Source organism: Manacus vitellinus, unplaced genomic scaffold (genome assembly GCF_001715985.3).
Source record: "Manacus vitellinus isolate BGI_N305 unplaced genomic scaffold, ASM171598v3 scaffold_20_pilon, whole genome shotgun sequence".
NCBI lineage: Eukaryota > Metazoa > Chordata > Aves > Passeriformes > Pipridae > Manacus > Manacus vitellinus.
Window position 1 is genome coordinate 12,131,993 of NW_021939471.1, and position 23,229 is coordinate 12,155,221.

At 37.7% G+C, this 23,229-nt stretch overlaps 1 protein-coding gene across 10 annotated transcripts in view; it reads left to right on the forward strand.

Annotated features, from left to right (window-relative positions):
• Positions 1-23,229, forward strand: part of ZNF385B (zinc finger protein 385B) — a 164,285-nt gene that overhangs the window by 94,644 nt on the left and 46,412 nt on the right. For 6 of the 10 annotated variants that reach the window (XM_008931072.2, XM_018071940.1, XM_018071941.1 and 3 more), the window contains one exon: positions 16,170-16,300. The exons of 3 other annotated variants lie outside the window; for them this stretch is intronic. In XM_008931072.2, coding sequence (XP_008929320.2) covers positions 16,170-16,300 — 131 coding nt within the window. Of the gene's footprint in view, positions 1-5,364; positions 5,469-16,169; positions 16,301-23,229 lie in introns of those variants that run through there. One more of the 10 variants, XM_029959579.1, reaches the window with a different exon arrangement.

The following is a 23,229-nucleotide window of genomic DNA, read 5'->3' on the forward strand; positions in this document are numbered from 1 at the left end:
AAATAGAAATACTAGGCAATGATCATCTTGTCTAAACCACTGTTCTTGTAGGCACAGAAATTTACAATCTCAAAATTAGCTGAAGTTTTCTAAAGCTTACCACACTGGAATCCAGTTGCTTTTATGATTTCCTCTTATTCCCATTTAAAGTTAATTTTTCCTATCTTCATTATGCATACCAAGAATTAAATACTGTGCTGCTGATGAGATCTCATGCCACAGGATGACTGCTTCTCAGTTTGTGTTGAAGAAGTATTTCCTCTATTTTTTTTCATGTTGAAAGATTCCTCTTCTAGAGTCCTTTGTTGCAATCAGTGATGTTAAATGTGGGGAACAAAAGGAAAACGTTTATAGTTATTTTCTATTCTGGCTCCAGTGTTGTCTAAAGACATACCTATCTCTTTTTTTTTTTTTTAATTGAAGTGTCAGTCATGGTACTCAATTCAAATGTACATTCTGTAAAGCATTTGAAATATATGACATACATTTCCATTCTTTAATAATAGAAAAGACATCTGAGGATTAAATTTCACTTTGTATGACTTTTGTTTTTTAGTGTAACTTTTAGAAGTGTTTAATAGAAGATGTTTGAATTTCATGTCTTGGGGGAAAGGAGTTGTAGAAACCTGAATTTCTGTGTTGGCAGAAAGATGTAAGATTAAAAACTGTCTCTGCAAAACTTATTGTGAAATGGAACTTAAACTAAAAACCCAAACAAAAAACAACCCCAAAATTTAATACATGTCAGATCTTTGAAGTAGATTTAGAATAAGTTACATTTTCCTCATCAATCTAAACATTCTACTACTGGAAAATGGATTTATTCTTGTATTTCCTCCACTTTGACTATACTTTTTCAAATGTCTAAGAATCTTTTCCTTTGGAACCAGCTAAGGTCATCATGCATTTTCCTGATCAAAGTCCATAAAAGCAAGTTAATGGTAAGTTCAGTTGTCTGATCTCCTGTGCTGACAGGCATATACTATAGCAATGGAGAAGTTTCACCCAGACTCTTATATCGAATACTTCCATAGCACTGTGTTGAAAATTCTGGAAAAAGGACACAGAAGTTCCAAGGGTATAGGTACTGCCAGTGGAGTGGAGGGAGATCACTTATGCTGTCTCTTGAAGGTGACCATGTTAAAAAAATTTGGGCTCCTGTTGGTGGTTGAACTGCAACTGCAAAATGCAAGTTCAGAGCTGCCTACTTAATCAACTGCTTAAGGAACTTCAGCTCCTGAATAAGGGACTTTGGTTAGAATCCTTAGGTTATACAGCAGTGAGGGTATTCTGGGGTATGGTTTCACTCTGAAAGACCGTATCTTTGGGGAAATGTGTCCTATTTTAAACCCATTCTGGAATGCATGCTTAACGTGAAACTGTGTCTGGCGTATCCACCGGAACGTATAAGCCTTGGCCTTAACTAAGGAGCCAGTCTTTCATCCCTATCTTTGCAACCTTCTCTTGCCAAATTTAGTATGCTGCTGTAGCAGATACTTATGCAAGATGTTATAATACAGACATCTGCATAGAAATGGATGGAGAGCTGCAAAGTGTGGTACAGTATATGTGGTAATAAATAGAGGAGTGGGTGACCTGCGGTGCTGTTCTGCACAAGTCATTCTGCATGACTTGCTTGCTGCGTTCCTCCTACTACAAATGCTGCTATCTGTGTAATGTTGTAGTTGTTCCCCTCTTCCCATTCAGTGTTTGTACATTTGACATCCTCACTAAGTTTCTCTGTGCAGCAGTTTGAGAACTATTAGTCAACAAAGAGCCTGTGGCAATTTCTGTTGATGCAGTATCAAAATGAGTGCAACTGAGAACAAGTACCTTGGTATCATCCTCTTACCATTGCTTCTTTGCATTGGGAAAGGTTAACTATAGTGTCTGACCTGGCAGCTGCTGCTTCTACACAGACCTCCTCCTGCTGAAGTTAATCTGCCAGATTTCACACTTGTCCTGCTCCTAATCCTTGTGATTCTGTCAATTTAAAAGGAATCATGGCAGATTTGCACCAGGGTAATAGATTCAAGTTTTTGCTGGAGTTTTGTACATTACGTGTTGTACCTCCATGTCGTAAGTTTATAAAAGCAGTCTTGCTTCTCTTGGTTTCACAAATAAGCCATTAACAGGGAAAAGCAGAGGTTTATTATAGAGTCTTTTTTTAAGATTTCTTTATGTCTAAAAGTATACTCATCGAATGCCTTCATCTGTGATTTCAAAATCTTACACAAATAATTCTCTCCTCAATATTCTGGGTTGCGTTTCAGGGTTTTTACTCTCCCTGTTGCAGTGAGTGGTATTATAGCTACTAGAAATGTCACTAGGGGGAGGAAGCCATGCCTTTGCATGAGCAGTATTTTTCCTCCTTGATGCCTTTTGCCAGTTCTTCCCACTTCACAAAACGAAAACATCCTTTCTTTGAATTACATAGTTTCAACTATCATTGTTACGTTTTGAATTGTTTAGATATAGGAAACCGCATTTCAAACCATAAACTTCCTGTATAATTGGCATTGCCTTTCAGTCAGAAAAACCTCTCTTACTACAACCTTGCCTATTGCTAAGTGTGAAGTTAGGTCAAACGTGTGTAGTACTCTTGAGATTTAAGAATTTTTTAAAACAATAATTTAAAGCCCAGTGATTGGGAATTTAAGCACATTCTTAAATCAGGAATCAGAACAGAGGAGGAAAAAAAAAAAGGTGAAATGTTCATTTCTTCGTTCTCATTGCTCAGAATTTTAGGCTCAGTTATTTACCATAGTATATAACCAGGGATTTAGAAAGTGAAAGGGTGAGGGAAGTGCATCTGCCTGTTCCAGGAGGCAAGTTGGAGCATGTATGCTGCTTAGATTCATCTTTAAACTAGCATTTAGAATACAGAATATTGAGTATTCATTATTGCTTTTAAAATTAGAGTGAAATCTTACACTTATTTTTGAGATAGTGCAAAGCATATTTATTGGATGTGAAGGGGAGTCGCTTTTTAATAGAAAAAAGATGGCAGAATAGCCATCTTGTCTGATTTTTAAGTTTGCAGCAAAAGGTTGCTACATGGTAATGTTCTTCTAAAGAAACTCTAATAAGAGTACAACAGCAAACTTTCCCATGGCAGAGGCAAGTTAGGAAGTGTGGCAAGGATAATTTAACTAAACTATAAAATTCTTATGGACTCAAGCACAAGAACTGTAGGTACAGGTAGGAAATGGAAAGTAGTTTAAATTGCTAAGAGTGATGAAAAAAGAGTGATGTGAATCTGTAGGAAAAATGAGACTGAAATAAACATCAGACTTTAAGGAATCTTTCTGTTAGTGCACTTACAATACTTAGAGACTACCAAATAAAAAGGTGGATTGTTATTCTTTGAAAGTCTGAGGAAGCCAAGAAGTTTGGGTTGCTTGGTGCCATTTTTGCACTACTTTTGGTTAGAAAGATCAGTTGTGTTAATGTGGCAGTCATCCATATAAATAACAAAGATATTATTTACTCTGACCCTGTAAGAACGAGTCAGAGTGTCTCGATGAACTAGAATCTTCAAAGTACTGACTCTGACAAATGCAGTGCAAGGATACCTGAATGGATGAAAATATCAGATCTGTGGCCACTTGTGAAGAGCAGTGAGAGAGCTGATGGGATCACAGTAATTTTAAAAGAGAAGAATGAACAGACTGACTTTAAGAACTAATAGATGGTCTTCTCTTTGAAGAACAGGACAAATGAATTATGCCAAAGTATACAAAGGAGAACGGGAACTGACTGCAGTGCAGCACAAACAGGAATCACTATTCTGTGAATGCAGGACAGGATTTCTCTGTTCATAAGGTGAACTTGAGTTAACACTACCATGTTGTCAGTTTGAACAGATACCATCCTGAGAGACATAACCAGAAACACAGTGTGGCAGGCATGAAATTTGTCTGCATGAAAGATGCAGGCTAGTTCAGATGAGTCTGGATGAGAATACGAAACATCGGTGCTCACAAAATTTTTCCTTTCAGCTGCCCCATCTATTTCACAGCCATGACATCAGCTCAACCTGATCTGGTTGAAGGAAAGTTTCTCTTCCATTGGCTTGTGCCAGTTTGTTTACAACTAGTCTGACTCCCTGCGCTGCCTCAAGGGGAGTGTTGGGGTGGCAGGGATGCCCAGCCTACTCCTGGTGTCAGGAGTCGTAATGGAAAGTAGATGCAGGCTGCATGGCATGTGTCTTAAAAATGCTTTCATTCTTTTTTTACACTGACTCTCACCTTCTGTTTATTTGCCTTTATTTTCAGTATACTGTTTGATTACATTTAATTTGTGCAATAAATCATATTAAAGTGATATTAATTAGTCTCTGGGAAACAAGAGGTGACTGTTTTTAAAAGGCTTATATCAGCTGAAATCCTGTTAAAAGTCAGTTTGAATGTTTTGTTGAAAAGATTTCCCCTTTCGTCCAATGTCAATTCAATTCAATTTAACAGAAACATTCTGCTACATATTTCTTTTGTTTTTTTTTCTCTTTCTGAATGTAACTGAGAGTAGAATTGCTGAAATTCACGTCATGCATTCTTTGAAAACGTAACAGCATCAAAAGGGCTGGTGCACTGTGGTTCCCAAAAGTAGAATAAGGTTTCTAGTCAGATACAAGTGTTTAATTAATGTTCAGTAACATCACAAATGTGGCTATCTGTGCTAACAGATCTGTTAATTTGAAATCTATTGTCTTCATTCTCCCTCAATAATAGAGGGTTGATAGCGTATGTTATAGTTTTGTAAGTTTTCAAGTTCTTACTTATTCATCAATGCTGACTTTGAGAATAAGTAAAGCAGTGCAGCTTAATTCAGGAGAACCGAGATTCATGGACTTTGATCTTCTGAATGTCATGAGCCCATGCTGTCAGTAACCCTGTGCTCTGAGGTCCTCCTTTATGAACTCTTCAAAAAATTCAAGCAGACACCATTTCTTCTCATTTTTTGTTTCTTTTTTTTTTCCCCAGAAGTTACCTAAAATGCAGCTCTACAGCAGCCAGCTAGCTAGTAACCCTTTTAAGTTAAATTAGAAGAAAATTCCACTGAAATAGAGTTTTATCAGTGTTTTAGGTTATATTTAATCTGGTGATGTCAATAGCAGGCTACCCTCCCTCTGGGGTGAAGTTGAAAACCCCTCTAAAATCACAAAATCACAGATTATTCTGAGTAGGAAGGAACCCACAAGGATCATTAAAGTCCAACTCCTGGCCCTGCACAGGACAACCCCAAGAATCAGGGGGCACATTTCAGACACGTGGCGTATTCTTCTCCAGGATAATTAAAGCTAAGCACACAACTACAACAGTCCAGCTTTGTTCAGGCTTGCTGGTTGCTTGCTGTCCCATAGCACCCAAAGTCACAAAAGCACCTTATTGAAATGAGTTATTTACTTCTAAGTCTTAAGCTGTGTTTAAGTGCTGCAGGGGAGGTGGATTATAACCTTAGGGAATAAGGTAAGCATCATGGCATTGTTTAATAGTGGGAAGCCTTTATGGGACTACATGTGGTGTAGTGTTTCATTATGCTTTTGGTTTGCTGAAATGATTTGTGATTGCGTGGTCACAGCAAAAACCTATGCAGCTTCTGAATATTGTAAGGCACTGGTGAACTTGTAGTGTCTGTCTTCCATTTGTAAATGGCCTTAACTTCGGTCAGAAAGGCAACTCTTGTGCTCTTTTCACCGGCAGGTTAAAGTACCTTTATTTGTATTTTTAGTTGATAGAAGTGCTGAGTCTGGCTCCTACTTTCTTGCATAGGGTGAGGTCTCTGCACTTTTTGTGTTTCCAGGTACAGTGGTACAGAGTGCTCTGGTAACTTTCAAGTTTGAGAAACAGAGCTCTGAGTTGTCCCTTGCTGTGGCTATTCAGAGAGTGTGGGCTCTGAAAAGAAAATGTAGTATAGCATCTGATTAGGAGAAAGTTGAAATCCTCCAGGATATCCTATGAAGATGTTCATATGGCTTTAGTGAGGGGCATCAGTTAGAGCAAACCTTTACATGTTTGATTTCTTTTGAACAGGTGCTTGTATGCTGCATGCCCTATGCCATGGCAGAGCAGTTAAATTCCAGGTGGAATGTAGGCTACATGGACTATATTATGAAGGTTTTTAAATCTGCCTGGCTTCCCTGTCTCATAGTTTTTTATTTCTAAACAGAGAGATTGTGTTTCTTCTAAAAGCATGTACTTAACTATGGAAAAGATAGCAAGTAAGGAGAAGATCGTGACTGGTATTGTGACTTTTTGGATAGAAAAAGGGTGGACTGAATGTTCAAACTTCTTTTGACATTTCTGAAAATTTGAGAATTTTCATTGGAAGGAAAATGGGTTTCATTCAGTGGAGATCTGGATTTCCATTGCCGATATTTTGAGACCTTTTTAAACAACCTAAATTAGTTGTTGTTGCAATCTTTTATCTGAAGGATATTTAGGGAGTGATACCAATAGAAGAAGTTACCAAAAGAAAAGCAACTTGGGTAACTGTATTTTTTAAAGGAGATTGTGTATTATGTGGGAAAAGCAAATGAGGCATGAAATTCTCTGAGCTATGATGACTATTATGAGCATTGGAAATTGTCTAATGTGGTTAAGTGATTAGACACATCTGTGAGGGTGCATATGTGTCTAGACCTCTGTTACCTTTGTGTGTAGCATTGCTGAGCTAGTGGGTTGGCATATTGAAGCGGAATAAGGAGCAAGAAGACAACTGCAGACATAAATCACCCAAATTTAAAAGTTAAGTATGATGGTTTTGACTGACTAATAACAAAACCGTCACCCAGCAGCATTCCCAGTGACAGACTTGTTTGGTTTTAATGGATAGCAGCTCAGTACCTCCTGAGTGAAAGTCTATGCTGAGACTCACTGAGGGTTAGATGATGAGCTCAGTGGTGACAGAATTCAGAATAAGAGATGGATTCTGAGAAACATCAGGTTATATGAGAGTTGAAGTGATAAGAGTCTCTAAAAAGCTAACTGCAACTAAATCCCATCTTCAAAATTGTGAAACTTTCAAGGTAATGTAAAGTGGGCTTTTTTGCTCTGTTTTTCTTTTATCAGTGAAGCTTCAGTTTGTAAGAAAACTTGTGTTAAGTCACAATCCTGAACCAAGAGGGAAGAGAGTGCAGTGCTTCATCCTGGGACACTCACATGCGCAGCACCTTAGAATGTGCACTGAGGAGAAAAATAGAGACTGTTCAAGAAGTTGCACCATGCTCTGGACAAAATTATGACTTCAGTAGGCATTAGGTGATGTCATGTTTTCAGTTAAGGGTGACAGCAGAAAAGCAAACACTTTCTCTTACCGTACCTTTTTATTGGTAGAGGGAAAAGGCAAGGCAGGGGGTGAACTGGTTTAAGTAAATCAAGAAGAAGGATCCTAAGGATTTCAGAAAGATCTCCATTAGTCCAGATGGCAAGAGAATAAAGAGCTGAAAAAAATGCAACTGTTTTTTCTGTCATACTTGGAAAACTTCAAAGTGAAAACAACTCCAAAGCAGTGTTTCCTAGAAGCAGATAAGAACAGAGCAGGGAGCAGAGCTGCTCAGTCAGAGGGAGAAGCTCGAGCCAGCCAAGAGATTCTGAGAAAAAAAAAAAACCACAGGAATAGACTGCAAAACTCCAGCTGACCTAAATGCAGGCAGGGTTAGGGTTAGGGTTATTAATAGTTGTTATTGTTTTATTAGAATAAAATCCGACTTACTGAGCTCGATAGTGTTAAACTGTAACACAGCAGTCTTTCACAGTCAAACAAATAGTCTTGGTTGCTTAGAAGTCTAGAGAATTATCTCTTTTAAGAAACTAATGACTAATACTTCCATACTATCTATAGATAATAGCAAATTGCAGTTGTACTGCAGCCAGCGTGTTTCTTCTAAATATAGTAAAGGATGTTCCATAATTTATTTAATTGCTTAGACTTGACAAGGAGCCAGTGCTAACAAACATGCTTTGATACTAGTATAGTACTTCTGGAGATCACTTGATTTGGGAATATAAATACTGAAAAAAAAAATGTGTGGAACAGTGTAGCACAATAGCTGTAAAATCTTGGCTGTTGGTTGTGCAGGTGTGCAAGTCCTTTCTCAGCTGCAAGAACACAAAATAGATGAGAAAGAGGACAGGAGTGTGAGTCACATGTTCTGCAAATCCAGGGCTCTTCCAAATGTTGTGATCAGGCAATTATTTAAGGAAAAGGCAAGATAATCTGTTCCACTTCTAATTATTGGACTTCTCTTCCCACTTCATCTGTTCTGGTATCTTCTATACAAAACCTATGGGGATTCCTGTTTTTATTGCAAACTGTTAAAAAGGCAGTACAACTGCAAGGAGAATGAGAATTTTCTTGATTAATTTTCTAATGTATTTGTCTCTAAAATACTGAAATTCCCGTTTCCTATTGTTATGTCTCTACCCTCCCGCTCCTCACCCTCCCCCCCTCCCTGGTGGACATCATTATTTGTCCACCTACATGATTTTGATATACTAAATGTAGAGATTAAGGCAATAAATATTGACACATTTCTTTTTAATATTAATATTCAAAATAATAATATTATCATAGCAGAGGTATTCAATATAAATTGACTATATACATATCAAGTATATGCCTAATATTTATAGTCTATATAGTTGACTTTTTTTTTTTTTAAATTATAATCCTTCAGTCATAAGGTATTGGAGGTAGAAAACAATTAGCTAGGCAGAGGAATATTAACAAATAATGGAAGTTAAAGTAATTCCAAATCAGCACCAAATATTTCAATGAGGAAGGATCTGATCTAATGAAGATATACTGACTTGTAAGAACAAGTAGGTTTATCTTTTTATTTTTAGAATTCTTATGTGAAATACATGCAATATATACCTATACTAGTTTTCTGATTGTAAATGAGTTATAAATAATTATCAGTATTAGGTAAGTAAGTGATGGTTGACTTTTTGGATTGAGCTTCCATTCATTTCAGCAGCACCAGATTTCAATTTATTTTTGGTGTTGACCTATTTGGTTCAATCCTACATGTATTTGAAAAATAGAAATACCTCATTTCACGGTATCTGGTTTTATACAAAAGGAGATTATGGAAATCTGTTAGTAGACCTTTCTAGAACATTCATTTTTCTATGGATAATAATGAAAATATTAACTTCATGTTCAAGCACGCTAGAAATAATGTTTTAATTTGTAGGGAGAGAATTATTTTCATAATCTACCATATTTTTTAGATAAGTCATTCTTGAGCGCAAAGAGCTTAAACTGTACAATACGTCTGTAATCTGTACATTGCAGTGAAGTTGTATGAAATGCCTCTGGGCTTGCTGAAATATCTACTGAAAAAATAAACTCTGAATGGAGAGCAAAATATTTGGCATATCATTTTGTATCCATATGTTGCTATGGAAGGCTGGACCTGGACCAGTGCCTTCTTATCACTTGCCTTCTGAGTGTTCCACGGAGGGATTCTTCCTTTTGCTGTTGAGTAGCTGTAACTTCTACACCAGTTACTGTTGCCTTTCCTTGTAGCTTCTGGGGGGAAAAAAGGCAGCCAGAGCATCTTTTGAGGATTTACCTGTTTTTTATATGCCAAAACAGATGGATGTGTGTGTTTTGTGCTTTTTAAATTCATTAATAAGCCAATGGAAGGTCTGACTGTTCCATTGATATCTTAATAAGGTTTATGAGTACACCTCCAAGTTTTGAAAGACATGTATCAGTAACTCTGGTGGTAATCATATCAACTCCCAAAGGAGCTGCATCCACATTCATTAGTGTGTTAGTTTGTGTGGTGCTCAGGGGGCAGAGAATTTGTTAGCATTTTTCCTGTTGTCTACTGTGTGAGACAGGAGCTGTGCCGTGTCTCATATATGCTGGGCTTCTGCTTCAAGTTATCTTTAAAAATAAGTTACCTGGATAGTAGGTTATCTCTTAGGATTATGTTAAATTGCCATTTGGGAAAAATTTTGAAGTGTAATGGTCTTATCTTTCCATGACTTCTTTTGACAGACTGGAATCCCTATGAGTGCCATAAGTCTCTTATCATACCACCATATTATAAGGAAGAAATGTTGGTTCTGCTGAGTGAAACATGAAGAAATCTACTAAAATGCTGTATTTATTAACTTTTTTTATTTAAGAGGGGCGCATATGTTAATATTCACATCTATGAGTCTTATTAATGGGATACTTCTAGAGTAGATTTTTTTTCCTTAAACGTTTTGATATCAACACTTGCTGTTCAGAAACTCTGAATTATTTTACTTGCACTTAACTGGTTTTTATCAGTTTATCTTAGGCATAAACAGAAACAGACGACACCCTCTAATACCCATGTAGAGCTGTAAGTAAAAAAATTAAATTAAAACATTTCTAAATCCTGATCATACTGAAAAGGAAAAAAGGCTAATATTAAAAATTGTGAAATATCTGGGGGGTTAGTGTCAAATGCCTAAACAACAAAATGTGGTGACTTGCAAGTGATTGGTTTTTACTTGTCACATATGGGAAAAAGAAACTGTGGTGGGAGCAGATACATGTGGGTCTTGGCACAATGGGGGCATCAAATAAAAGGGGAGGAAACCCTATTCATTTTTTATGGTGTAGTTAGGTGGAGATTTTTTTATAAACATTTTTTTTTTGTGGCTATCTTCCCATAAAGCTCCATACAAGCAAGTGTAGGAGATTCTTGTGCAAGTTGGGGTTTTTTAGCCATGGTGGGGTTTTTTGGGGTTGTTTGCAAGCCATAGGCAATAGAGCTGAAGAGATTTTTATTTGGTATGAAAGCCCTAGGTACTACCTCTGGTTCTAAACTGTTTATAAACTGGATTTTTGAACCACATGCTGAAGTAAATATTTCTGACAATGTTCAAAATTTTGACTGGCAAATTAATAGACTGTACAGAAACTGTAGGATCCCAGAAAAAACTCATAGATGAACACATGCAGAATTGTCTCAGAATCCTTCCAGAGAGCTGCTTCCACCTTCTGGAGCTCTGAAGGAAAGCGCTGTAAATGGAGATGGCAGTGTGAAGGCAGGGTGGCTGTGCACACTCTGGTTGCAGCCCATAACTAATTCAGCCAATATGCACAAAATAGGGGCAATTTGTCATCCACCCTCAAAGGCATATTGTTGGCTCAAGCAGTGTCGGAAAAAAAACCACTTTTAAAAAGGTCAAGGGAGAAGAAAGCCCAGAACTTATCCCTCATATCCGTTGTGTTGCTACTGTTCTGTGGCTGGATCAGACTACTCAACATTGCTGTGGAAAATAAAGGTTCCTTGTAGCTGAAAGTGGTCAGGCAATTCGGGGCTGAAAAAAGGCAACACAACCTGTCAATAAAATGAAAACTTGCAATGTAATGCACATAAGTAGTGATGGGTGTGAATATCTCAATGTCCCTTTGAAATTTTCCCAGATACTCTCCATGGCACAAGTTAAAACAAATGCAACCATGTGCAATCTGAGGTAGATGTAGATTGTCTGGTTCACAGAAATTTGTACACAGAGTAGTTTTATTCAGTCCTGATAGTGCTTCAGTTACTCTTCCACTGCTCTTGTTCTGAATGTGAATTGCTTCCTTGGATGGGAGGATTTAAACATTGCAGTAACATCTTTTAGGAAATAGAAAAAATGGAGAGACTTGAGTATGGTTTCAGATTTCTCTATAGTTGCCTTTAATGAAGACTTTGGAAGAGCAGGCATTTAAGTCTGGAAGGTAATTCATTTCCTTAAGCTGAAATAGTTCACAAAATGTGTTTTAGATGAGTAAGTTTTGTGATGGAATTGGGGTTTTTTGTGTAATGGTCTAATACTGACGAAAATCGGAGTTAATGAGCAGACATTACACCTTTTTGTGTGTTTTTCAGTGACAAAGAAAAGCAGTTGGGGAGGAAAGCACAGTAGTACTGTCACAAATAGTTTTCAGGAGGTACAAAGAGAGAAATTGCTTTGACTGAACTTGTCACCACTCTTACTTGAAAAAGAGGATCAGTGACTGTTAACCATGACCAGAGTTAATTGTGATTGTCTCTGCCAAAACTGCAGTCTTGGTAGTTTTTCCTGTGAAACTGCAAAAGAGCTGTGGGGGGATTGGCAGAGATTCTTCAAGACCCTGTGTTGTCTGCCTCCTTTCTGGCACCTGACTAAGGGTCATCTTACTGGCCCTGGGGACATGTCTTGCACACGAGTGGCGGATGCAAGACTTTCTAATTGCTCCCCAAAAATATCACTTTCACTGCTTAATCTATTTGTTAGAGACAGATTAAAGTTGGGTAAAGATTACCACCTTTCATAACTTCTGTAAAAATGTAAGTTCCCCAGTGTGTTGCAGTGTACGTGAAGCCAGATGTACGTGGTTGGAGAGGAGCAGCACCTGTTACACAGGGACTTGTTTTTTTAGATAAATATGTGTAGGAGGAAGAAAAACTTTTAATAAAATGAGACATTTTGGATCATCTGATGGATGAAAACCTGTTTTCCCTTCTCTTAGACAAGGGTAAAAGGGACCAGTGAGGATCAGTGCCTTTTGGCAAAGCCTGTCTGCGGCTTGCGTTTCCAGTACGTGGATGACTCCTGCTGTCTGTGGGGATAGGTGCAGTCATGCAAGAATGTGTAACGGAAAGTTAGAACTTGTTTCACTTAGAAAAACTGCAAAATGCCTTTTCAAATGGGTTAGATGGATTTTTCCCTTCCTTCTGCATTTCAGAGAAATTTGCAGGGAGAAGCTGTGAGCAAGATATCTCTCGCTGTGTGATGCAGAGAGAGAACATGTTTGCAGACATGCGCAAGGCCTCCTTCTCCTTGGGCCAGAGAGAGTAGGGGAGGAGAGAGAGAAGATACAAAAAGCCTAGGAGGAGGTGGAGCATGGGCTTTTGCCCCTGAAAGGTCTGGTGTTCTGCATTGTGAAAAAGTGGTCCTTGCATTTGAAATAAAACTTTTTTTTTTTTTTAATCCTTCCACTGCCTCGGCATTCTTGGGAAGAATACCTACATATGTTTACCTTACACTATGGGAGTCAAAACTGAAGTTATGAATATAATATACTGTTTAATAATTATGAAGCTGAAGTAAGCAAATGAATTTACAAGAAAGTTCAGTTTTCTTTATTCCAAAGATTTACAAGTAGTTTAAAACAATGTGTTTGACATGAGAAGTTGTCCTTATCATTAAAATGCTAATGAAACAGTAAACATCTGTTAAATTTATGAAGATAATGAAGATTTTTAGCAACATCTTTCTTATGTTAGTATTCCTGCTTAGCTCAGACCTGCATACAGATTTAGTGGAGTTGTGGTTGTGAGAATTTATTTGGCCTTTGGGAGCAATGCCAGTGCAAAATTGTCCTATTGCATTTGTTTTGATGATTTTGTCGTGAAGTGCTTCTACTTGTAGTTTAGGTCGCCTTCATCTAATAATTCTTTCAGAGGCTTTCAGAGGTGGATCTGAAAGTCAAACTTCAGTCCAACAGGGTCATTGATATTTGATTGGCAATTGTTGAGTTAGTAAACTGGCAAACAGAAGTGAACAAATTTCGTATGATTAATGCCTTTAGCAATCAGTCTGGTAGGTATGTATATTTTCTGTTCTATATAGACTCTGAATGTGTCCTAGTTTCCTGGTCATAAATTACTCTGACAGCAGAAACACCATGAACTGCAAAACTAGAGAGATATTTCAAATGTGTTTTCCATGTGAAAGGATCTGTACTCACCCAAGGAGCACAAAGAAGGTTGCATTGTTTTCAGGAGTATGCTAATTGTTTTTTAATTTTAAAGATTTTATGTCAAATGATTTCTATACATTGAATAAAGACAACATCAGAAACCTAACAACTCTGATTTTTAAATGTCAGTCACAATTTAAGCCTATTCTGTTATATTGTTTTTCTGTAAAATTGATTAAAATATGTAACCATAGCTTCATTGAAGTATGTATATGTAAAGAGAAAACAGGTCTTATTTAACTTCACGGATCTTTAATTGCATATGAACTTCAAAGAGAAACTTGTGGAAGTTAGATTGATGATGGCGCTTTAGGTAATTGAATACAACATCACTCCTCTTTGAATGCAACTCTGAAATCCAAATTATGTAAATCTACTGTTTCAGAACCAGTAGTAGAAATAATAATCATTTTTGCAGTTGAAGATACTTTCTTTGGATAAATACTCTGACACACTTCTTTCCTATTGATGCATCTTTTCCATTATGGTTATGAATAAGAAACTGTAGGCATGTTAGCCTTTAGCTTGTTGACGTTTGTGACTCCACTTGAATAAGCTTTGACTTACAGTTAATTAGGCACAACTGTCAATGATTTTCATGAGCTTATGCAGAAACAAACCTGACATTTATGAAAGTGTTTGGATAGAAGAAGGGAGAAAATATTCTGGGAAAGTTTCTCAAGTATATTTTTCCTTTCAAGTTGTGCAGCTCATTTGGGATGGTGTGAAACAGTTTTCTCTCCATTGCTGTCAATGGCCCATCATTGTGCAATCATCATGTTTTTCCTATGGAAGAAACAGAGAACAGATTATAGCCTGCTATTTATCTGCTAGACCATAATATAATATTTACTGTGTTGCAGCTGTGATCAAAATGACTGTCTCTCCAACATCTACAAAATTTGAGCTCAGGGCTAGTTATAAGTGTTTGGTCATCCAAAAACTCCATGCAACCCCATCTGGCTTCTGAACTTAGCTTTCCTCTTGGATACCACGAGATGGGTTTGAAATTGTGCCTATGGAGGCAGAATAGTTAAAAGAAAAGGATGAAAATATCTACTCTGCCTTCAACTTTGCTGTTTATCCTTAACAGGCAGGAAGGGAGATCCATTAATGGAAGACTGGTACTCAGGCAGCCCATATGGATTGCCTTGCTACTTTTTGCAAGTAGATTGAAAGATTTGATGGCGGAAGAGAGGGAATATTGCTTGATTTCTTTTCTAAACCCCTCCTTTTAGCCCCCTCTCTCTTCCCCTCTCCCTCTCCCATATCCCCTTCCTGACCAAGTTAAAAAAGCTCAGATGAATTCTATGAAAAAAAGCTCAAGTTCTGCCTGAGACCAGGGAAACTCCTAAGAGACCTGTTATGCTGCCAGCTCCTGGCCACTAGTGAGTGGGAGAAGGAGGTAGTTATGAAGAAATTGTGACAAAGGTAGGAGAGACAGAGAGTGACTCATGCTCCTTTAGAGGTGTGGGACACTTGTGTTCCACTGCCTGCTCCAATTGGTTTTGAATTATTTATTCAACCTAGGAAGGAGAAACTGAGTTTAGGGGTTTGTGGTCTTTTGGGGGTCTTCTTATTTCAATGAGAGAAATTTTATTTGAATCTCTTTTGTATAATTTCAGGAAAAAAAATACTCCCACAGGCATAGCTGGAAGCTGTGTACTATGGACACTTATTGCGTGAATAGGGCAGATAACTCATTAGAAATGAATATTTGGACATCTGTGCCTCCCCATTCCTTCAGGATCTTGCTGGGCAGTGATTCTTAGGCATATACAGAAAGTGTTTCAGCATATAGATTTCTGGAAAAATTTTGTTTGTAGGAAAATATCTGGGCTCCAATTTAGAAAATGCTAGTTTTCATTGCATGTAAAGAGTTGCATTCATTTATATGCTAGCTGATTATTTAATTGTTGGCTATTTTCTAATATTTGTCTTGCACTGTAAAAGAGGCATTTTTACACATTAGTTGAAATGGTGTTTGTGCAACACCTGATAGTTACTCAGAAGAGGGGAAAAAATAAGATGCAGCTCACTATTTGGAAACAAACCTCTGGATTTCAGCTTACATGTATTGTCTGTGCTGGCTGATTTAGTAGGCAACCATTAATTGCAAAAGCATCTTACTTTCATGGGCACTCATCCTGGCCATTTTGGCACAGAAGAATTTTTCGACTGTAGAAAGGATTTATTCTACCTGCCAGTGTGATTTATATACCATATGTCTCCTCTTCAGCGTCTGAGTATCCATGGCCATAGGGAAGTGCTCTGCCTCATCTGTACTGTGGGTAAATAGGTTTCTTTTAATGATATTAACTCCTACAGAGCCTCTTTATCACCTCCCTGTATTATTTTTTCTTGGCAGTTGTGTCAGCTATACTGTGTGTGTTGTGGAAAGGAGAATACTATGAATTCCTGGTTTTGTTTGCTCTTGGCAGGCACTACTACACTTCCCACCCTTGTGCGCACACCTACCTTGATGATGCAGCCTTCCCTGGATATCAAACCCTTTATGTCCTTCCCTGTGGACAGCAGCTCTGCTGTTGGATTCTTCCCAAATTTTAACACAGTAAGTAAAGGTGTTTCCACATTTGGTTTCAGTGTATGCTTTCCAATCTGGTTCTAGTATGCAGTATTGAAGCTGCCTTAAAACAGTGCATCGCTGACACAGTTCTAGGGAATCCTTTTTGTCTGTGCCATCGTGGTTGCTTTTCCCTTGTACAAAAGGCTTGGAATGGTATCCAACCTTCGCACTGTGAATGGGGCTGATTGTTTTTTAGCTTGGTCTATTGAGGTGGTGTTTGCACATTGAGAAAAACAATCCCATGATGGAGATTTGAGAAGCAGTAGAATTATTTTGAGAGTTAGTCTGGGCATGTGTGTTTCCATATGCTGTCAAAGAGGAAGAGACAAAAGCAGTGGAAAGACAGGTAAGACCTAGATCCTCCAGTGACATGAATCAAGCTAAGTCTAATAGGGCCAGTAAATCAACTGGAGGTTATTGTTAATTCTGTGTAATTACAACTTTAAAGTGTAAAATTGTACAACCAGCCAACGTGAAAAATGTGAATCTGTTATTTTCGCGTTATGATAAAGCATCTTGGTTTAAAAAAAAAGTACTGCCAAAATAATGCTTCTGTAGTTCTTCATGTTTATCAGAGCAGCAATAACAAAAATAGTCTCTTCTGTAGTTCTCGCTTTTTTAACAGCATATAAAATAGCACTGAGTGTTACCAAAATACTTTTTTTGCCATCACACTTTATCATTAGCTTAAATGTTTAGGCTAATGGCAACAGGAAGGAAACTGCTCTGAGTCATTGCTGCCAAGTCAGCGAGTACAGTCTGTTCATATGTGACCGTCGCCTGAACTGTAGAGCATCACGCTTGTCACTGGAGTTGCAGGGGGAATGGAAAGGGAAGCACTGTCATCACCACCAGACAGTGATCAGTTGAACCACTGCCAAGTGTTTCCTTTCACAGACTAACCTTCTGTCTGAAATTAAAACAGTAAGAGCATTCTTTTTTCTTCATGACTTGCAAATACACCTTGCTGACAGGCCTTGTGCTACAGCACACAGTGATGTGGGGTGGTTATGAGGTGACATATCAGTCAGCTTCTTTCACATCTCAGCAACCCAACATGTGGGCTGCTATAAACAGTAGCAAATATTACTAATTGATTGCAAAACATGTATGTGAAATTGTGCATTGATGAGGGAGATGTGGGAATGTGCATGTGTACAAAGAGATGAAAGATTAAAAAAAAATCCCTGTATGTTTAAAGTGCAGGCCCAAAACTCAATATAGTGTTAAGAAAGCAGTGTGTTGTTTGCATCTTCTAGGTGTGATGCAATTCAGATTGATTTCCCATCCTCTTTCTAATAAACATGGGAATATGATTTGTTACTGATTTGTCTGCTTTTCAGTTGCACAGGTTTTATAGATGATCTTTTTCACAGAACTGGTCATTAAGGTTCAGAGAAACTTTTCTTCAGAGATGCAGTAGTTTTAGAGTCAACCAACATTATTTGCTTACTGGTGGTATTACTGAATTTCTGAGTCACAGTAGCCTCTAGAGACAGATTAATTTGGATATTTACACTGATTTTGTCTAGCTTATATTTTTCTGGGTTACATTTAATTTGCCTAATTCCTGGAGTGTTTATCCTTCACTCTTGTCATTCCTCTCCAAACTTCTATGGATTTTATTAAAAAAAAAAAAAAAGAGAGACCTAGGGTAATCAGCAAATATTGTCAACTCAGTGTCTACTTCCTCCCTTGGAATTCTTAATAATTATTTAAAATTATGCTACTACACACCACCAACACTGCATGTTTAAACCGTCTATTTTGAGGAACGGTGGTTCAGTACTTCTCTATTTCTAATTCGCAGACTTTACCATTTATCTTGCAGGTATTGATTTTCCCTAAGAGTCTTTCACAATGGACTTCAAAAGCTCATTGGAGACTAAATCATTCATGATTATCTACTGACAGGCACAGTGAATGCCAGCTGTTATGCGCTTCCTTTCTTTCTAACTTAACACAAACTTTACAAATGTATACTTCTAGGTTTGTATATATTTTTTTTTCCTTTTTCACTCTAAAATGGTGGCAGAAGTACATAAAAGTGTTTAAAAACTTTTTTTCCTGAAGAAAATTTTGAGCTATAAAAGCTGAATCCAGTTGACGCGTAACATGCAGCATCTAAAGTGCCACAATCTTTTATCTTGGGCAGGAAGTGAATATTAGAAGAGCCAAAAAAAGCCATCATTTGCCTATGGATCAGTTAGGAAATCTAGACATTTCATTTGAGGGAGAACTTGTCAAGAACTGCAGACAGTAAAACTTCTAGTGTGCAGCCTTTCATCTCTGAGGACTGAGGGGACCCTGCCAGGGTGCTGTTCATGCTTTCATGTGTTCACTGAAGGTGGCAAAAAGAAATGGGGTCTGAAGAGAAAACTTCTTTGGATCCACCTGTTCATTTTCAATGGCAGTCAGATACAGAACATTTTTCTAAACCTTGCCAGGAGGTGGTTTCTACCTTAGTATCAGTTACCTGAAAAAAGAAGTTTCTGCATGGGAGCTTAATACAGTAACTACCAGGGAAGAAAAAACAAGGCAAAATGTATTAACTACAAACATCTTTGAAGGAACACTCCCTACAGTTTTTTCCCAAAAGAACTTCTCTTATTTATGGAAATATATTTGAAATCTGGGGTAAACCCTTTCTTATATAGTTAATTTTGACAGTTTTCAATTCTGAAACCATCTGTGATGCTCCAGATAAAACATCAGTGTTCCCATTTTGTTCATGGAAGTGTTCTGATCACTAGCTTCTCTCCACATGTGGTACTTTCAACTGAAGCACTGAGCAGACCCTGATTTTTTAAAAGAAATTTACAATTATGTCTTATTTTCTTGATGGAATTGTGGGATATAGTTTCAACTGTCACCCTTCTGTTTCTCTTAAAAACATTAATAGTTCTAAATATGCTGTGGATGTATGTGTAGTAATTGTAAATTCATGCCCCAATTAAATTAGTCTTTGTTCATTAGGACTAGTTCATTATATAGGAAAAATTAATTGGGGAATGATTGCACTAACTCCTTGGATACCTGTCTGTATTTCTCAGTATGGGGAATAAAGCTTCAACAGATCAGCCAGAAAGGGATCTTCTAAAGACAGAATGAAGCAAAGAAGTGTTGTAGGTGCTGTCCTTCCTGGTCTTTTCACAGCAGCAGCAAACATTCTTGTCAGAACAGGACAGGCATGCTCAGATTGTCAGAACCTGAACCTGAGTTGCTGCATGGAAGGACAAACCCTCTCTCGGAAATGCTGCAGCAGCGGATCCAAAGGTGACATCATGTTTGTCCTGGCATCAAGTTCTAAATGCTCTTGCTCGGTTACTCATATCCCTCTGTCTGAAACACAGAACTTGAATCAAATTATTAGCTGTTATTACTTAAAATGTTCTTGTTTATAAAAGAACATGAGACATCATTATAGGAACTTTCCAAATTGGTACCTGCAATTTGGAATGGATGGGTAGCAAAAAGTGTTGTTTAAGCAGAGTTCTTTTTCACCACACTAAAATGACTCTTCAGGATTTTTTAACAGGTAACACCTTACATATTGATTACATTTAAAAATCTGTAAGTTAAGTACATAGTCAGAGGAAATCAAAATTAAGATTACTGTCATCCCCATTGTGTTTATTATAATGTAATCTTGCTGTCTTCCACCATACAACTTTACCTTCTGTACCATTCTCTCCCTACATCTCCCTGATTCTTTGTCTCCTGTCATCCATCTTGTGTACTGAATGAAGAAAGGATGCTTTGTGATCACAACATGGGAGGTCATCAAGATGCATGTACTAAAGTGGCTGAAAGCCAGGATTTATCACAGAAGGCAAACTTCACATTCACCGTCTGCATCTCCCTATGAAGATTTTATACTCCTAAAAAAAAAGAAATTTCAAAATTCCAGCATATTCTACCTTGTTCTGAAATAAGAGCAGCACTGCATGACTCATATTTAGTTGAAGTGGTAAAGCCAGGGACCCATCAATCTGCACAAAAGCATTATCAGCAACTTCTCAGATTCTATCATCATAGAAAATAATCAGCAATTCATATGCTTCCTTCTGAGTTTGTTATGGCCTCAGGGGTAATCAAAGATTAGAGCATCTCTTGTAGCTTTCACATTAGTGAAACATTTTCCATCGAACTAGACCATGATTGGTTTCTAAATGCTAGTTCATACCTTCGTGTTTTAGAGGACACATGGGTTAATGTGACCTAGTTACTGCTTCAGTATCTATTTCTCTTCAAGTAGGTTTATGCTGATTCTTTATATTAGTGTTCTCTCAGTCCCCTTGCAAAGTGGACCAGAAATATTTTACATCTGCAAGTGAAGGTGAGCCAGCTGTAATGGGCTACAGGAAAGGAAGAGGATCTGAGTGTAACTTAGTCAGAAATTTTTTACTCTTCTCCAGCATTAACCCTGCCTGGACTAAGTATCCCTCGCCTACCCCCAAGACAACTACTGGGAGGGACTGATTTGCCCTTTCCTCTTGTGCATTTTCAATTATGACCCACATTTTTATCTGCTACCTATCTAGTTCTCATTCGAAGGGCCCAGCAGTCAGTCAAGGCGAGAAGCCGAGTTCAGCAGATAAGAGCACAAGGCACTCATATCGCTGGCTTCACTCACCCCTCTGTGCCAAGTGCCTCTTCTGCCTTTGGCAGGACACTGTGGCTTGGGAGCTTTCTCTTTCCTTAGCAGGGTCTGAATTCAGCCACTTAACACCCTGCTACATTGCCAAAGTACTCTCTGGAGCACAGCATTGTATATGGCAGGAGCAGATTAGAAACGCAGCCAACAGGATGTTGCCAACCCTTTATCTATGGTCCTCTTTATCGAAGTAGCCTGTCCCTGTGCTCTGATTTCCCTTTTCCCTTTTATGGAGTGCTGAACTGAAGTGACCTGTTCTGGTTCTTTCCATCTGACTCCAGAGAGCAGGTGAAACTTTGTAAAAACCATACTTTTACACTTATTAACAGCACAGAAAGGAAATTTCAGCAATTGACTTAGGAGAGGTTTTTTTGCAGTGTAGGCGGATATTATGCTTGAGGATTTTTATTGGTTGTTTGTTTTTTTTAATCAAGAAATGGTAAGTTATTTCTTTCCTTGTAAACATTTTATACCCTTTCTTATAGCCGTGCAGGCACAAGAGGTACTCCAGGTTTGCCTTTTATTCCTGTTTCAAGCACTAAAAAACATTCCAATTTGATTTTTATTTATTATGGATACAGTAGTTTGTGTTTTCCAAGTCCTAACCAGAATCATCCAAATGACACCATGAAGAGTCAGCCTGTTACCTTTTATTAAGGGAGTAAAAAAAAGTAACTGGTATTTTTTCTCGAAGAGGAATTGGATGGATTAACTTCCTTCTGTCAGTTGGCAGATCAGCAGGCAGATAGGAAACCCTGTCTTTCAGGAGTAAGTGCACTGACATGCACTGGTGAAGAACAGAAATCCCCAGGTGCAGTAACCTTTCTCTACCATTTTACAGGAGTCTGTCATCCACAGTGTGCATTTTGAAAAATGGTTCCTAAATTGTTGCAAAACATCCATTATTATGTGTAATAGTAATTAGGTCATCAGCCTAATTCTTTAAGGAAATACAGTTTCTGTGTACAAATCCTGCCATTTGCTGAGTCCTCCAGAAAATCTGTTCCTTGGCTATGTGTTTTTTCTCTGTCTTTACAGAAAGCTTGGAGTTAGTCTTTCCAACACTTCAGCATTATTTATTTCTTTTACTAGTCAGCACAGGAAAGCTCAGAAGCCTTTATCTTCATTGAATTGCTTTCTTTTCAAGTTAATAGTATGTTCCTGACGCAAGGAAGCTGTTTAAAGGGAGAGGGTTGTTAACCATAAATATTTTAGGCATTAGGCAACTGAAGGATGTTTTACAAATAGACTGTGATAAAAACATCTCCCCTCAAAGCAAGCAGTCGCAGAATCGTAGTTTAAGACAAGGGACATGTGTTGCACCACTCTGCTTACAAAGATTTTGCTAGTTTCTGATTATAAACCTTGTCCTAAGGAAGATTCTAGAGCAGCTTCAGAGAGCAGTATTTCTCCATGTGTCTGATGAATACAGAAGTGGTTGCTTTTACAGCATCTTGACTGTACTTGTCTGGCTTTCCTACCCTCCCTTAGACCTTTGTCACATTGTTCTGTGAGAAACTGAGAATTGCTGCAATAATTATTAATTAAGAAATTATAAAAATGTACCTAAAATGTAATTCTTGTCATACTCATTCTTTCTGAATGTGGGCATACCTAGTGGTTACAGCCAATTTTATGACAATCTAAAGGGACTGTATGGCAGTTTACATTCAAAGCATGAAACTTGTCTTTCTTTTGCATACCTGAAAACCAACAATACACAGGTCTGAAGCATCAACCAGCTCATTTCAAGTAACAGAGCAAGGCTGATTTGAAGATCTGTGCCTTTCAGACCAGTCTTCTCTATATTCAACCTGTCTGGTTTCTCCACAGACTTCAGCTACTTCCCCAAGTTAACACTAGGGAAAGCATATCACATTTCTTGCTCATGTATTTGTTAGATGAGACAAGTTTCTGTCTTGTTTTGTGTCTTGTTTACTTAGATTTAAAGAAAAAATCCCCTCTAAACATAAAAAAAAACCCCAAACCAATAGTCTTTTATACTACATTAAGTTTCAGAATAGGCTTAATTAGAAGAATCCTATAAAGATTCATATCTAAATACATTGCTTTTAATCAAAAGCATTTTGAAGATTGTATAGTATGTGGTATTGATAAAAGACCAAAAACATAAAAAAAAAATCCAACCAAACAAAAAACAACAAACAAACCAACCAAAACAAACAAAAAACCCTAACCCCAAATCAGAAACATCATTATTGATTTTTAAGTGAAGAAGGCTTTATTTCTTACATAC